At 39.1% G+C, this 16943-nt stretch overlaps 3 protein-coding genes across 9 annotated transcripts in view; 1 reads left to right on the top strand and 2 right to left on the bottom strand.

Moving 5' to 3' along the window:
• Positions 1–11261, bottom strand: part of ARL5B (ADP ribosylation factor like GTPase 5B) — a 27774-nt gene extending 16513 nt beyond the window's left edge. Inside the window, exon 1 of the mRNA XM_032425776.1 lies at positions 10944–11261. Coding sequence (XP_032281667.1) covers positions 10944–10992 — 49 coding nt within the window. The 5' untranslated portion in view covers positions 10993–11261. The remainder of the gene's footprint in view (positions 1–10943) is intronic.
• On the bottom strand, positions 11146–16776 carry LOC116645406. Its single transcript, XM_032425532.1, has 4 exons — positions 16669–16776; positions 16305–16468; positions 11357–11618; positions 11146–11175 (listed from the first exon to the last, which is right to left on the bottom strand). The coding sequence occupies exons 1-4, from the start codon at positions 16774–16776 to the stop codon at positions 11146–11148; spliced, it is 564 nt and encodes a 187-aa protein (XP_032281423.1).
• The window catches only part of NSUN6 (NOP2/Sun RNA methyltransferase 6), a 59358-nt gene continuing 58856 nt past the window's right edge, over positions 16442–16943 (top strand). For 4 of the 7 annotated variants that reach the window (XR_004301956.1, XM_032425603.1, XM_032425601.1 and 1 more), the window contains exon 1: positions 16442–16943. Coding sequence is in view for 2 of the 7 variants with exons in the window: in XM_032425603.1 (XP_032281494.1) it covers positions 16869–16943 (75 nt within the window). In the remaining 5 variants the exon portion in view is untranslated. The other 3 variants (XM_032425606.1, XM_032425607.1, XM_032425605.1) reach the window with 3 other exon arrangements.

The following is a 16943-nucleotide window of genomic DNA, read 5'->3' as shown; positions in this document are numbered from 1 at the left end:
ATCGGGTACCTGCAGGAGTAAGAAGGAAGCCACTAGTCTGGAAGGAGGCTAAACCTGGGGGCAGATACTTCTGCCGGGGGAGGCGAACAGAAGTAGTACCAGGTGGTTGGTTCACTGTCGAGGCAACTGAAGTGAACCAACACCCAGGGCCATTTTCAACGAGTCCTGCTCTCGGCTTCACATTTTGTATCATGATGACGATCACGGTATTGAAGGCATGTGATGGCTAAACTCATAAATAATGCATCATTTTGAAAGACTGGTGCCCAATGTGAACTAAGTCAGGGGTGACAAACTCTGAAGGGGGATAGAGTATGAGTTTCGTTAGTTTCAACTGCATGATTAACTTAAGGTCTTTTTCAGATTCCTTTATCCCTGCTCAGTGATAGGGAATTCTAGCAATTAAGACAAAACACACAATTTCAACTCTAACAATGTATTAACATCAATCCTTCAGTTAAACCAAGGCCTATCTTCTGATATTATCATCAACAACCTGAGTCTATATAACAAAACATCATCAACAGAAAAGAGCTAAATGCTTTTTAAAAGCATGAAGTAACAGAGTTTATTTTAAATGTTTTCTTTGAAGAAAAAAATCTCCTTAACATCATCTGTACAGTAAGAGGGAAATCAAGTTCAAAGAACATTTACTAAAAAGCCAAATACAAAATAAGAGCTGTTTCTACTCTGTGGCATAACTGTAATTCCTCCGTCTTCTTTCAAATGCCTCCGTTGTCCTTAGCTGCTACTGGAGTACGCCCATGACCAGAAGACTTTAGTTCCCAAATGCTAGTTAGTACAGTTTTTACCTATTCAAGGGACAATGAGAAAAACATGGACAATGACACATACTCTTGCTGTAAGCAGAAAAGGAAATTAATGTGTTGCTTTAAATGTACACCAGTGGTGTCTAGATTAATAAAGTATAAATCATGTGGTGGTATAGGATATTGGTTGATGTTAAAAACATGACTTAAGGTGCTTGTTCTGTATCGCTGTCTTTTTGGTTGGGCATAATCAACAGGCCACACACAAATCTTATTTTATGTGTTGAAACAGAAAAATATCCACTGAACTGTGTTAGTGATTTCCTGTGGTCATGATAAAACCGTTTCCTTCACCTATCATAGTTAACAAAAGCAGATATAAAGAGATGCTTGTAAATTTGTACTATTTATATCACCCAGCAATAATTTTTATTATTTGTTTACCTAGTAGGTTAAAAAAAACTTTCAAAATATATCATTATAGTTCAATTCAGTCTTGGTTAAGGTGAGAAAGAATCTAGCCTAATGGTCAGATTTTTGAATTGCTGCCAATCAGATGAGCATTAACCATTTAACATCACTTTTACTTACAGACCCACTGAAATGTCTGAAGTTGTGAGGAGAAAACTATACAACTGTATACTTTCACAACTTCAACCGATCCTCAACATGCATACATAAGCTATAGATTCTTCTAACTCCTCCAATTACTCTCCAAGAAAATGAAATACTTAGCTGATAGATTGAGACACAGTCAATTCTTATGTAACCTTAAATAGGGAAAACTATGAACATGGATAATACAAAATTCTTTATTTAGAATGAATTTTGCAAATGTAATTATAGAAATTTACCTTCTTTATTGTTTTTTCAGTAGCATTATTAAAATCAGTATGGGGTCACAGAGTAGAAGCTGCCCATGTTTGGGGCCAGAAATGTATATGTTGGGGACGGAGTGTGTACAACTTAAAACTTTCATGGATAGCCAAGTAAAGTTTGGGTTAAAACACTACCATAAGAGGGGCGCCTGGGTGGCTCAGTCATTAAGCAACTGCCTTCGGCTCAGGTCATGATCCCAGGGTCCTGGGATCGAGCCCCGCATCGAGCCCCGCATCGGGCTCCCTGCTCGGCGGGAAGCCTGCTTCTCCCTCTCCTGCTCCCCCTGCTTGTGTTCCCTCTCTCGCTGTGTCTCTCTCTGTCAAATAAATAAATAAAATCTTTGAAAAAAAAAAAAACGAACTCTATCTTATAATGATTATAGAATCATAAAACTTTATAGCTTGGAACAGACTGCGGAACTTGAGATCTATTCCTTTTCTCCCGCCTCTTCACCTACAAAGGGCCCACCTATAAAGGCATTTCTGAGCAACCAAGGTCTCAAAAAACACATGACACTACCGACCTGGGCTTTTTCTTGCTTATGTTATAGATTAGGAAATTAAGGTCCTATGAAGTTAAGTAATTTGTCCTAGTAAACACTGGTAAGAGCCAGCATTTGTTGTCCTACTTTTTTGGCTATAAAGTATTAACTCCCCTTCCAAATTGTTCAGTCTCCCCCCACTCCCACTCCAGTTCCCATATTCCTGGGTACCTAAATTTTGCAAAGAACAGCTACGCAAATCTGATGATTCAACAATTCAACATTTATTGAGTTCATTTTATGCCTGACTTTAACATTTGTGATTAAGACGAACAAGGCAAGCTCTCTCTACCCTCAAAAATCTTAAAGGTGGGTACGGATGAACAAGGCAAGCTATCTCTACCCTCAAAAATCTTAAAGGCGAGTACAGAAATAAGCACTTACAGCACAGCATTATTAGTACAAAGCAATAGATATGGAAGTATCATATGGTAATATTCTCAAGGATAAGTGAGATCTAGAATCCAGCTCTCAGGTAAGGAGATAAATGTCAAGGGTAAAAAAGAATATTACAGAATTTCGGTCTGAGTAATTTATGTGCACTGTACAAGTTAATCCTCACAATCATTCTATGAGAAAGTGGTGGTATTCCTCATTTTACTGAGGAGGAAATGGAGTCTTAAGTTAAATAACATGCTGGGAAGTTTGGCTAATGGTCTCCCAGTGTGATGCCTCCCCATCTTTATGACAAAAAGAAGTCTTAGTATCTTACAATAATAAATAAGAATGGCGTATCGGATAGAACAAAAACACTTTTCTGGTAGATAAGGGATAAAAATACAGATAAAAAAAAGAAGAAGAAGAAGAAGAAGATTAAAGAGTCTAAGTAGGAAGAACACTCTAAGGTCCCAGGCCAGAGTGAAGTGAAGACCAAAGACTCCCCCCACAACCCCCAACTTGCTGAACAAACGCAATGATTAGAAAGGCTTCAACAGGAAATACTGAAATTGATTTAACTCACACAGTTTTCTAGAGAATTCGAGTGTTGCCCAGGGGAAGGTTACAATGGGAAGCAAATGTTAAGGGGCAGAGACAATGCATGGTTTTCAAACTTTGTACCAGGACCACGGTTATATATTATATATATACAACATAAATATATTTTGCAGTTATAAATATATTTTGCATTATGACCCAGGACACACATAACTGAACAAAAGTTTCACATAATGGTACCTTTACTAACTGAGATACACTGTAATAGTTTCAATTTCAGAATGTTCATTCCTTGTTTTAATGCTGATCCTCACTAAATTTACTTTATAACTTACTAACGGGTTATACTGGACAATTTGGGAAAAAATTGTATTTGAGAAATACAAGTGAACTGTATGAGTGCAAAAATATACAAAATTTTGAAATACAAGAAGCTCAGCAAACTCTGAACAGGTTAAAAAAAAAAAAAAGGCAAAGCTAGGTATGTCATGGTCAGTCTGCTGAAGGCTAAAGATAAAAGGAAAATTTTGAAGGCAACAAGAGAAAAATGTCAGGCTACCTAAGGGAAAGTAAAGATAAGAATGTTGGTTGACTTTTCACAATGGAAAAAAAAGGGGGACGCCTGAAGACAATGGAATGCCAACTTTAAATCACTAAAGAGAGAAAAAAAATTGACCTAAAATTCAGCAAAAATATACTTCAAGAATGAAGGCAAAATAAAGACACTTTCAGATAAAAGAAAACTAAGAGAATTCATCACCAACAGGGCTACACTACAAAAATGCTGAAATTCTTTGGCTGGAAGGGAAATTATACTAGATGGAAATTCAAAACATTAAAAATAGTAATGTAAGTAAATAGAAGAGAAAATTTTACCCTTTCTCAAAATATTCAGGAACAAGTGATCCTTTATAGCAAAAATTATAACATTGTATTGTACAGTTTGTAACTAATCTGGCTATAATTCTTTTTCTTTTTTTTTAAAGATTTTACTTATTTGTCAGAGCACGCACAAGCAGGGGGAGTGTCAGGCAGAGGGAGAGGGAGAAGCAGGCTCCCCACTGAGCAAGGAGCCCGATGCAGCGCTTGATCCCAGGACTCTGGGATCATGACCTGAGCTAAAGGCAGATGCTTAACCAACTGAGCCATCCAGGCACCCCTGTAGGTACAATTCTTATGCCATATAACCTGCATGGTTATAAAGGACTAGGGTAAGGGAGGGTATAACTATATACAGTTTCAAGGTTCTTCAACTTTACAAGTGTTACATTACTAACTCTTAAGTAGATTGAGGAAAGGTAACATGTATGTTGCAATCCCTAAGGACCATAAAAATAATGCAAAAAGGATCACTAAAAAAGCCAGTAAATAAAATAAAATGGAATTTTAAGAAAACAAACAAAAAACAACCCAAAGCAAAGTGGGAAAGGAGGAATAGAGAAACAACAAAACAAAACAAATGCAGATGGAGCAAACAGGAAATAATAAAATAGCATACCTTAATATCTGATTGTAGCATGAATCGAACCACATCAATAAATTTTACTAAACATTACAACGAAAAGAGAATTTCACACTAGATTAAAAACCAAAGATCATACTGTATGCTCTCTAGCAGAGATACACATTAAGATATAGACTATCTGGACAACACTAATAACCACCTCAACCTACAGAGTTTAGATTATTGCACATAATTGCAGATTACACATTTTTTTCAAGCACAAAAGGTACATGCACCAAACAGACCATTTGGATGGACTATAAAAAAGCCTCAATAAATCTGACCAAAAGATGGAAATCTTACAGAGTATATTTCTGACCACATGGAATTAAATTAGGAAAAAAATCACAAACAAAAAAATTAAAATATTGGTCATTCAGTTGGAAAACTGAATGACCTACAACAAATTAAAATTTGTGGAATGAAGCTAACATAATTCTTAGGAGGGACACTTAGAGCTTTAAAATGTTACATATGAATGGAATATATTTGAGACAAAAACAATGACACACACCCCACCCTTAAGAAGATGGGACGGGGATGTAAAGTAAACCCAAAGTAATTAGATGGAAGGAAATAAACAGCAAGAATTAGTAAAATAAAAAGCAGAAAACAGAGAAAACTAAAATCTTTGAAAAGATTAACAGACACGTTGGAGGACTGACACTATTTGACTTCAAAATTTATCAGGAAGTAGTACAATAATTGGGCGCCTGGGTGGCTCAGTTGGTTAAGCGACTGCCTTCGGCTCAGGTCATGATCCTGGAGTCCCGGGATCGAGTCCCGCATCGGGCTCCCTGCTCGGCAGGGAGTCTGCTTCTCCCTCTGACCCTTCCCCCTCTCATGTGCTTGCTCTCTCTCATTCTCTCTCTCTCAAAAAAAAAAAAAAAAAAAAAAAAAATAGGGAAAAAAAAAAAAAAAAGGAAGTAGTACAATAATTAAGATAGTGTAGTATGATATTATAATGGACATATAGATCAATGCAAGAGAAAGGTCCAGAGATAAGACTCAGTCTTTCCACGAAGGCTCTAAAGCAATCCATTGTGAAAGGAAAGTCTTCAGTAAATTATGCTAGAACAAGCAGATGTCCATGTAAAAAAAAAAAAAAAAAAAAGAAAAAAGAATCCCAACCTCTTACTCACATCATAACCACAAAATAATTTGAGATGGCTCATAGACCTAAGCATAAAAGACAAAGCTTGTAGGTCAAAGGGACAGGACACAAAAAGCAACAGCCATTAAAAAAAAAAGTCGAGGGGCACCTGGGTGACTCAGATGGTTAAGCATCTGCCTTCAGCTCAGGTCTGATCCAGGGTCCTGGGATCAAGCCCCGCGTCGGGCTCCCTGTTCAGTGCAGAGACTGCTTCTTCCTCTCCCTCTGCCATTCCCTCTACTTGTGCTCTCTGGCTGTGTCTATCTCTCTGTCAACTAAATAAATAAAATCTTTAAAAAAAAAAAAAAGTTGAAAAATCAGACTTCACCAAAATTTAAAATTTCCACTCAGCAAAACCCGCATTAAGAAAATGAATACGGAAGCCAAAGACTGGGAGAAAATATTCAGAAAACACATATCTGACAAAGGACTTAATTCCAAAATATATAAATAATTATATATATAATTTTATAGACAAAAAAATAATTTAATGGGAAAAGGATTTGAACATTCTGCAAAAGAAATACAAATGGCCAGTCAGAACGTGAAAAGTACTTAACACCCAAGTCATTAGAAAAATGCAAATTAAAACCAAAATGAGATATCACTACTCATCTAACCGAATAACTAAAAAAGACTGGCAACATCAACTGTTGGTAAGGATGTTAAAAGTAGAAGTCTCAGGGGCGCCTGGGTGGCTCAGTAGGTTAAGGAGCTGGCTCTTGCTTTCCACCCCGGTCATGATCTCATTGGTAATGGGACTGAGCCCTGTGTTGGGTTCCACACTTCAGTGGGGAGTCTGCTTCTCTCCCTCTGTCCACCCTCCCCCAACCCCCACCAATTTGCATGTGTGTGCCCGGGCTCTCTGTAAGGTAAAAGGTAAAAAATATAAATCTTAAAAAAAAAAAAAGTAGATGTCTCAAACACCGCTGGTGAGAGTATAAGAATGGTATAAAACTTTGAAAAACAATCTAATAGTTTCTTACTAATCATATATCCAGTCTATGACCTAAAAATTGCACTTCTAGATACTCATCTAAGAGAAATGAAAATATGTCTACAAAAAGTCTTGAGTATTCACATATTACAACTTGTCATGATGCAAATGAATAAACAAACTGGCATAAATATGATAGCGGAATCAAAATATTCAATAGGAAGATTAAAAGACAAAAGAAATACCCCAGAAAGTAGAACTGAGGGAAAAAAGACAGTAAAATGGAAAAGAATACTAGATAATCAAGTAGCACAATACAACCAATAAGATTTCCAGAAAAGTAGAGGAAAACATCCTAAGAGAAATTTAATTAAAAAAATTCTTAGAACCGAAAAACATCCAACTTTATGTTGAAAAGGTCCAGAGGGCCTAGCATAATGAACCAAAAAAGACACATTACAAGGCACACGCCTTGCAAATTTAAAAATACCAGGGATAAATGGAAAATCCTAAAATCTACTAGAAAGAGAAACACTCAGAATAAGAATGAAATACTGGTCTTTTTAACAACACTGGGAGCTAGAGGACCATGACAGTATCTTCAAATGCCTGCTGAGAGAAATGTATTCCAACTCATTATTTTATATTCAGCCCAATTATAAATCAAAAGTGAAGAGAGACCAATACATTTTCAGGCATTTGGAATTGCAAAAAAGAAAAAAAAAATTACTGCTTTGGACACCTTTGCAGGGAATTTCTGTACGATGTGCTTCAAAAAAAAAAAAAAAGAGTAAAGCAAGAAAGACCTAAGTTCTAATAAAACAGAAAAGCAAAGGAAATTCCTGGAATGACTGCAAAGACAAGTCCGGCACAGCTGTGGAGCAGGCAGAGGGAAGCAAGCTCAGTTTGGAGCAGAAGGGAATACTGAGGGAGTCGGGAGGAGGGATAAATCATCTGATTAAGTGTGATGTGGGGAAACTTTGTAGAGAGTTTTGGGATAGAATGAAATGACTTAGTCAAACATACAAAGAAAACTAAGGCAAAGAGATATTGTAATTCTTTACTCTAGGGGGAAAAAGTTGTAGGAAAAAGGGGAACATAGTTCTAGCACACTCTGGCTCAGGAGTAACTAAATTTTATAGTCACAATAATGAAGACACAGTGTGTGTAAACCAAAACGCTATATTGGGATGATAAGGGAGAAAGTACTAATTTCTCTTCTACCATAAGACAAATGATTAGTACACCTGAAACTAATAGTTCTACATCAATTATATCTCAAAAAAAGACAAATGATAGTGTTTAAAATTTCTACATATGCATACTATTAAAAAATATGGACGTAGGTACTGGAACAGATATATTCATAACTTTGTAAAGATAATCAGATTTGAAATTATTTCCCTCACTGATAACTGCATCCAAGTAATGTCTTCTAGCTTATAATTAAGCAATACAAAATTGCTGAGACTGTGTACTTTGTCATAGTTTTATTTTGACAACCACGTTTTAGCATACTTATTCCCAGAAAGGTATCAAATTTATGAGAAGATGCTCTGTGCTGTAAAATGCTACAGGAAAAAAAGATGGGAGGCAAATACTGAAAAACAGATAAGGGAAAGGAGTATTTAAAGTCAGATACGGAGTTCTCACCTCTAGCTGCAAATCTGAATCCTCTAGGCAGTGATGCCCAGGCCACCCTGCCCCATTCTGATCTAATTGGTCTGAGATAGGGCCATGGGCTTATTATTCTAATATGAAACCAAGATTGAGTGATTTGAGTATCTCTGGATTAGTTGCAGTATAGTGGTGAAAATGGAAAATGCTGAGATTGTCAGTTAATTTTGTTGATATGGAAAGTAAAAACACAGGACTAAAGTATCAGTCTGATGACATTATTCCCCAGCTTACAAACAACATACAATGAGGGGCGCCTGGGTGACTCGGTCGTTAAGCGTCTGCCTTCGGCTCAGGTCATGATCCCAGGGTTCTGGGATTGAGCCCCGCATCGGGCTCCCTGCTCCGCGGGAAGCCTGCTTCTCCCTCTCCCACTCCCCCTGCTTGTGTTCCCTCTCTCGCTGTGTCTCTCTCTGTCAAATAAATAAAATCTTAAAAAAAAACACAAACATACAATGAGCAATCTCTTCAACGGCTCTGTACAGTTTAATGTCTTAGTCGGCTGACACACAAGGCCCTCTGTGATCCGGTTCCAGGGGCTACCTCTCCAACCTCAACTCTAACTCCCCCACAGGCCAACTAAGATACAGCCAAACTAAACTATTTTCAGCTTCCTTCAATGTACCCAAGTATTTGATTCCTCTCCCATTTGCATATTATTAGTCCTTCAGCCTAGAATAATATGCCCCTTCTACTCAGTCTGCTTAGCATGCCCAGTAAATTCCCACTTACAGTAAAGTACACCTTTTTCAGTAAAGTCTTCCAGGAACCACGTGAGAAAAGTTAATCACTTGCTTCTTGGTGATGATCACCACACTTTTATACGCATCTGTTAAAAAATTGACCACACTGATTTGATCTTTGAGTACTCTGTGAGTAACTATGTTATCTTTTCTGTTTGTTTTTCATCTTTGTATCTCCTATGCCTAACTGAAGACTGGTGATGGCCTTTGATTAAATGTTAGCTGCATGAATGAATGACGGTAAAATGAGTGGCTAACCACGGCTCTAAATTTTCAACAGGAAAGTTAAAAGAAAAATTATAAATAGTAATGGGGATTTAAGAGGCCTGAACAATTATGGGACTTTAAGCAGCCCATGAATGTTTTTCTTCATCTCCTCCATCCTCTGTTCCCTTCTAGTCTGCTTAAGGCAATTAAGGAAGGCTCAATAAGAAGATAATAATAAAACAACAGTAATAAAACGAGAGAAAGAGGAATTGGATGGGTAACACAAGGAGAAACAAAGACTTTGGTAATGTTTTGTTTCTTAAACTATTGGAAAAGATAAGCAGATGATAATTGTGTTGATCTTTATACTTTTTAACATGTGTTAAAATACTGCTTCACATATAGTAGTGAATTCATGTAATGAGGACTAGAAAATATAAACTGCTGAAAAAACCTGTACTAAATGTATAGCTATCCTTAGGAAGTTAAACTCTGACCACTCTGAAATCACCTGAAGTGTGATATCTGTGGTAACTGCATATATACATATAATTGCATATATACACATTTGTAAATGTGTATACATATATCCATATTTATAACTTTGGAAAAGACTATTTTAGTGTTCTTATCTACGGAACAAATGAACTAAAACCATTTCATTTTCTTCACGACTTCTCAAATCCAGGGAAAAAAAAATACCACATTGGCAGTAACAACTAGTATCATTATAAAACATTGGTTTATATTATGTCGGGTATTAAATGGAAAACGGAACTGAATTTAAAAAGTAGATCCAATTACTAAGAAAGCATTCGGTTCAAAGAATGCCTAAAACTTTATCTACTGCCAGGCCCTTTTTTGTCGTGTATTTTCTCTCTTCAGAAGACATTACATCTCATTCTCTGACTCAGAACAGGTTTTACAACTTCTTGGCCCTTTGGACTTCCAACTTCTAAATGTCTCATAACCTGTTCTAGACTAATTACGGACACGCAATCTCCTATTCAGAACCAAAAGCATTTAGTTCTCTTAATACCTAAGAAAGGAATAAAGGGTTTAGGATGCAGATTTCCGGAAACCCGTGCATCTCACAGGACAACTCATTCCCGAGTCTGAGGGAGCAGGCGAAATCAGAGAGAACGTGAAGCCGCACTGGCTTCAAGACCAGTGCAGGCAAAAAAGCAGCACTAGTAATAATAATTAAAAAAAAAAAAAAAGCTGATAGGTTTCTGGGTGGACACTTATCTTGGGGCAAGCCACAGGATGCATAATTAGAGATAGAAAAGACCCTCAAAATGCCTCCAGGTATCACTAGGTGCTTTCCGCTTTGCTTCGCTAAAATCCAAAAATTCTTAGTTTGGACTCTAGGCTCCCAAATGCCTCTTTCCACTCCTCATTTCTCCCACACATCCAGTCTCTCCTGCACCTTCTCCCAGCCTAAAATACCGAGTTTCTACCCGCCCCCTCGAGAAAATTACTTCTCTGCGTCTCAGAACATTTGTGTCCACCGACAGCCCTGCCTCCGGCTGTCCCCTAAAACGGCCGGACCCTCCTCCTTGGAGTTGAGCCGTTGCGCAGCTCCATCCTTCTCACCTTGGTTACAGAAGAGGCTCCACAGTTTAGCGAAGATCAGCCCCATCATGAGCACCTGGGCGGGCCGCGGGGTCCCTCAGCAGCAGGTGCCGCTGTGCCGGGCCCCCCACCACGGCGCTGGCTGTAGGGAACCGAGGAGAAGCCTTCTGAGACCGCGCGGCGAGGGCACTGGCTGGCCGAGAAGCCTCAATCGGCCGCTCAGCTACCGGTCAGGAGGCACCGCGCCGAGTCCCTACCGGACAGTCCTTTGTTTCGAGCCCACTGAGCCCAACGCCGACCCGTAGTCCCCTCGGTCTGAACCCACCTACCCACCAGAGCTTCCACCAACCCCAAGCCCCGCCTTCGCCCCGCCTCCCCTCGCGATTCCCGACCACCCATCGCCGGAAGGACAGGCCTGACGTCATCACGCTTACGTTTACACACGCTTTCGACGTGGCGGTTCCCCCGGCTTCACTTCCGGTGGGCGGGCTCCAAACTGCTCCGCTGAGTGGGAGGTTTTGGCTGCGTGGGAGTCGGGGAGTTTCTCTCCGTGAGCGCTTGTACTGGTCACTGTTTGCAAGCGTTTGCCAGGTTCCGGTACTTAAGTTTCTGTTGTTGAGCAGGTGCGCCTCGTCCTCTGAAGTAGGGACAACCGCAGTTCCTCCTACCGAGTAGCGCCCGTTTGCTGCCCTGTTACTGCACAGAAGTAAAGGGTGTTTCTCTCACAACTGTCACCCCTGTGCAGGCTGGCAGGCTTGGGGTTCTGCTGTGATTCGAAATAGAATTGATCGGGGCACGATCCAGGGAATGCCGGTAGCCACAGAGTTCAGTTATGTGATTAACTTAAAGCCCCCCAGTTTTGCCACGCATTCGGAATTTTCATGGAGCCCAAATACACGAAATCAAATAACTTCCTTTAACTGAAATGGAATCCCAGTAATCTCTCCAGTTCAACAAAATAGAGGGAAAAGCGTGCTGTACCTAGAGCAAAGAAACTGAAATTTCAAGGAAAAAGGTCGAATTAGGGAATTTAAAAAGTATGTAATATTCCTTAGAAGGAACTGTTGTGAACTTAATACCTGGAAGAACTGGCTGTGGCTGGAAGTGATTTCAATTTACCTAAGTGTTTCCATTCCACTTTCTAATTTTTTAATTTTTAATTTTTTGAGGATAGTTGACACAATGTTACATTGGTTTCAGGTGTACTCACTCATAGTAAGTCAACATCTCTATCTTATGGCATGCTCACCACAGGTGTAGCTACCATCTGTCATGGTACAATGCTATTACACAATTCGGCTTTCTTCTCCATTTTTTTCTTTTAAAAGCTTCACAGCATGGGATGAAGCCTAATTCCCAGTTATGGAGAGAACTTAATTGAAAAGCTATGTACTTTGGTCAGGTGGTAGATTTTAACCCAGGCAGAGTGGCCTTTTAACATGCCAAACTATTTCGTTACTGTACAAAGAGATGAAGTGTATGACTCCCAGTGTTATGATTCAAAGACCCTTTAGGACATATATGGGATAATGTGCTCCAACTTTGATATTTAAGACAAGTTATAACCTCCCACATAGAAGAAAAGGTATGTACTGAGCCTATGTAAATTAGTTTACCTTTCAGGAGCATGAATTGGCTCAAATATAGATGATTTTGTGTTTGTGAAAACAGGCTTGAAGGGTCATTTCTAGTCCTAGTTTCATTATGAATTAAAAAAAACTTTAGATTCTGTTACTTAGCTTCTTCAATTGTCAGACATATATATAAACCACATTCTTTTTTCTGGCTTTCAGATTTCCAATAAACAGTTTCTGAAATAAAGCAGTTTTTTTGCAGAGCTTTGAAGCCAAAAAATTATGTATTTCTTAAATAGTTTTATGATGGTGTAATGATACTTTAGAAAGTACATTTCAAGTATTTTTTCACTTTTAATTATGTGGAATGAATATATTTGAGCAGGACTGTTGATATTTCTACTGATTCTACTCTTTCAAAATGTCTGAAACTTTTTTTTAAAGATTTTATTTATTTATTTGACAGAGAGAGACATACCGAGAGAGGGAACACATAGCGAGAGAGGGGAGTGGGAGAGGGAGAAGCAGGCTTCCCGCCAAGCAGGGAGCCCAATGGGGGGCTTGATCCCAGGACCTTGGGATCATGACCCGAGCCGAACCCAGGCGCCCCATGAAACTTTTTTTTTTTTTTTAAAGTAATCCCTACACCCAACGTGGGGCTCTAACTCACAACCGCAAGATCAACAGTTGCATGCTCTGCCAACTGAGCTGGCCAGGTGACCCAAAATGTCTGAAACTTTATGTTGAAGAACTGTTCTAATTTTTGTCATCTTTTCTAAAATTTACCTGACAACAGGACTGCTGTAATATTTTAAAAATATCTTTTCACATTAGAAAGTGTTATTTGCAGACTTTGGAATTTGAAATTTTTACTAACTGGAAGGAAAGAAAACTTAGTCACAACTAAAAAAATCTACAATTGATTAACAAAATATAGTTGTGAATTATCTAAACAAATCATGCTAATATGCCATAATTATCTTTTAGAAAAGATTAGTTCATGTTGTACATTTGTATTATATAAATTATAGTAGGAACGCTTGTCAAGAATTTAATCAAACTAGAGAATTTTGAGTCATGTACTTTTTAAATATAGCACTTAAAACATAACACCTTTATTCATTTTTTCTGAAAACATCCCTTTAAATTTTTTAAAACTAATTTCAGTGTAGCTTTTGATCCAAAGAAGGTAACTGTTCTATGAAATGTTACTATTTGTATATAAATATATTTTGAATTCATGAAATAAGAAAAAAGTCATAAACAAGGAATATAATACTATTGTTAGGATTATAACTTATTTTCTGAAGTGTTAATTGGAAATAACTTCCTTTAATTAAAATGGAATGCTGGTAATCTTTCTCTCAACACATTTTTTTTTTTTTAAGATTTTATTTATTTATTTGACAGAGACACAGCGAGAGAGGGAACACAAGCAGGGGGAGTGGGAGAGGGAGAAGCAGGCTTCCCGCCGAGCAGGGAGCCCGATGCGGGGCTCGATGCGGGGCTCGATCCCAGGACCCTGGGATCATGACCTGAGCCGAAGGCAGACGCCCAACGACTGAGCCACCCAGGCGCCCCTCTCTCCAACAAATTTTAAGAAAAAGATAAAAGTGTTGTATTCAGAGCAAAACAAAAAAATAAAAATTTCAAGGAAAAAATGAAACATTGAACAACTAGGAAATTCAAACTGTATTCCTTAGAAGGAACTAATTATAAACTAACTTCAGATAATAAGAAGGATTGGCTACAGCAGGAATTGAATTCAATTTATTACTCTGTTAGCTAAGATAAATTGCATGCACGGCTTGAACCAAAAGTCCAGGGACAGCATGTTCTGCCAACTAGGAATGAAATTTACTCTTTAAAAACAACTCTCTTACACATTTAAGATTATGTCCACTTTGACTTTAGTCTCCAGATGAGCTGAGATCGATAGATTTCCAGCTTTCCTAGACTTTTTTCCTAATCCCCTCATACCGTCTTCATGAAAGTAAATATTTTGGAATATGTTTGTTTTTTGATAAAGTTAAGCTTTGGAGCACCACAAACTGAGATTTAAGATTATAACTAAGATTTTTTTGCTCCCCCACATTGGGGGCCATATCACCCCACTGAGAAAATACAACCTAAATGACCCCTTATGTGGGTGTATTCCTATAGGAGTCTTCCTTTGCTTAGACAATATGCACTATGGCAACTTCAGATTTGTAATATGCTTTTCTTGGACCCAAACCTGGAACACCAAGAGGCATCTTCATCAACATAACTGTCACTACAATAGTGTCAAGACAAGAATAGTCTGTGCTCAGCACTCTTCACATGTGCTTAACTAGTGAACTAATTTCCAGCAAATACATGCTTTATCAGCATTTTCTTTCTCTAGTTCACATAGATGCCCATCCATCTATTCATCCAGTCATTTAACGTTTAAGTGCCTATTACTTGTTAAGGCAACGGGTATGCAGTGATGAGATGAAGTCTACCCTCATGGAATTTACAATCTAGTCCAACTTGTTCCTTCTTCTCCAACTTGTTCCTTCTTCTCCCTTATTTCCTGAAGATAGAGTCCAGCCTTTATTGGTGCCATGGTCACAATGTTGAGGCTGCAAAAATTCCTTTGGAAATGCCTGATCTAGCCATTTTCCTAATCACTTTTATTTTTTTCAAGATTTATTTACTTATTTTAGAGCGGGAGAGAGAGAGCGCGGGGGCGCGTGCACAGTGGGGAGGAGCAGGGGGAGAGGGAAAGGGAGTCTTAGGCCAGTTCTGGGCTGAGGGCAGAGCCCAATGCAGGGCTCAAAATCTGCAATGTGAGATGAGGATCTGAGCGGAAACCTGAGCAGAAACCAACAGTCTTAATGGACTAAGCTACCCAGATAGATGCCACTTGACATTTTCCTAATCGCTTTTAGATGATTTAGACATGAAAGCATCCCATCAACCTACTGAAGAAGTATGTATGCCATGGTGAAAAGAGTTGGTATTTAAAAGGCAGGTGGCTGTGGTCTTTATTCTAACTTTCTAACCAAGTGTGAGGCCACAGAGTTATTTCAGCTCTGGGAGCCTTGTTTTACTCTTTCATAAAAGGGTATCACCACATTACAGGGTTGTTGTGTGGCTGTAAGTTAAAATATTTTATACAGAACCTGGTTGGCGTATCATATTAAGTAATTATTACATTTTTTAAACATCTCTGTGTGCGACTTAAAGACTTTAAAAACGTTTTCCTGCAGTTATATGTAAATGGCCACGGTGAGCTGCAAAAACAAACAAAAATCTAAGGCAAGGAGACAATTATTTTTAGTTTCCTATTCAATCATAAAATGTCTTTCATTAGGCACCTTCTCCTTTTGAATCTTTTCCTTCAATTATGCCAAGGGTCTCGGAGCCTTAATAACTCAGCTGTGATACAGGTAACCGCTAGCCTCATTCAACTAACTGTAAATACCATATGCGGGTTTTTAAGTTTTAACTGATCATTCATGGGTATCAACCCAGCTTTCAAAAATTTGAATAATGGCGTTCATTCACGGCTGAAGTCGGCTTAGTATGCCTCCGAGAGATAAAGTAGTTTCTGAAATCAAAGGGTGTTTTATAGGTTCAAATAAACTCTGGCTTCCTCCTTTCGTCGGAGGTGAACTAGCAGGTCCTAACTGGACCTCTCAACGTACTCAGGCCAGCAAAGCCTTCGATTTCACCCACGCCATTTCCTCATTTCCCCTGGCACCCACCCCAGGCGCTGGATCAGGAGGCTCCCCCAGGCGGCCGCCCCTCCCTCCTCGGACGCCCAGAAAACCAACCGCACCTGGAGGTGCCGCCAGCGGAGCTCGGAAACTCCGGTGACCTCACGTACGACCGTTTGCGGTTGCGGCTTGAGGAACCAGGGAGGGTGGGACGCGTCGCCGGAAGTGACGCAAGCCGGAAGCGGCTTTCTGCAGAGAAATTGGGGGCGCGGTTTTGAAAAGAGGTCTGAAGGGTGAATGTGAGTGAATAGAGGCCGGTCTATTTTCCAAACCAGTTCACAACGGATTAGCTTTTCAGTTTTTTTTTTTTCTGTGTATTCTCTGCAACATGAGGGACATGGCTTCACAGTGATTTCCGTGAGCGTCTTTAAAGAAGGACCAAGGACGGGTGTGGTGGAGGTGAGGAAGCCGCTCTAAACTGGCTACGCTGAGGAAAGCGTGGATGTACCTCCGCAATCGCAAATATAACTTGGAAAGAGCGGCGCGATTTTCCTGGCCCTCTGGTGGTCCCGGCGCGTGTGGGTGGCTATTCATTGCTAAGACGCTGCTCACTGTTAATTCGGAAAGAGAAAAAAAATCACCGTTTTCCAGCATTTTTTTTGGAGGAGAACAAAACAATAGGGAAAATGTCCATTTTCCCTAAAATATCTTTGAGACTTGAGGTTGAAAAGTATCTTAAAGAGGGTTTTATGAATAAGGAG

This window comes from Phoca vitulina, unplaced genomic scaffold, assembly GCF_004348235.1.
Source record: "Phoca vitulina isolate PV1807 unplaced genomic scaffold, GSC_HSeal_1.0 scaffold33, whole genome shotgun sequence".
NCBI lineage: Eukaryota > Metazoa > Chordata > Mammalia > Carnivora > Phocidae > Phoca > Phoca vitulina.
Note: the sequence above shows the minus strand (reverse complement) of the source record. Positions and strands in the feature narration are given on the sequence as shown.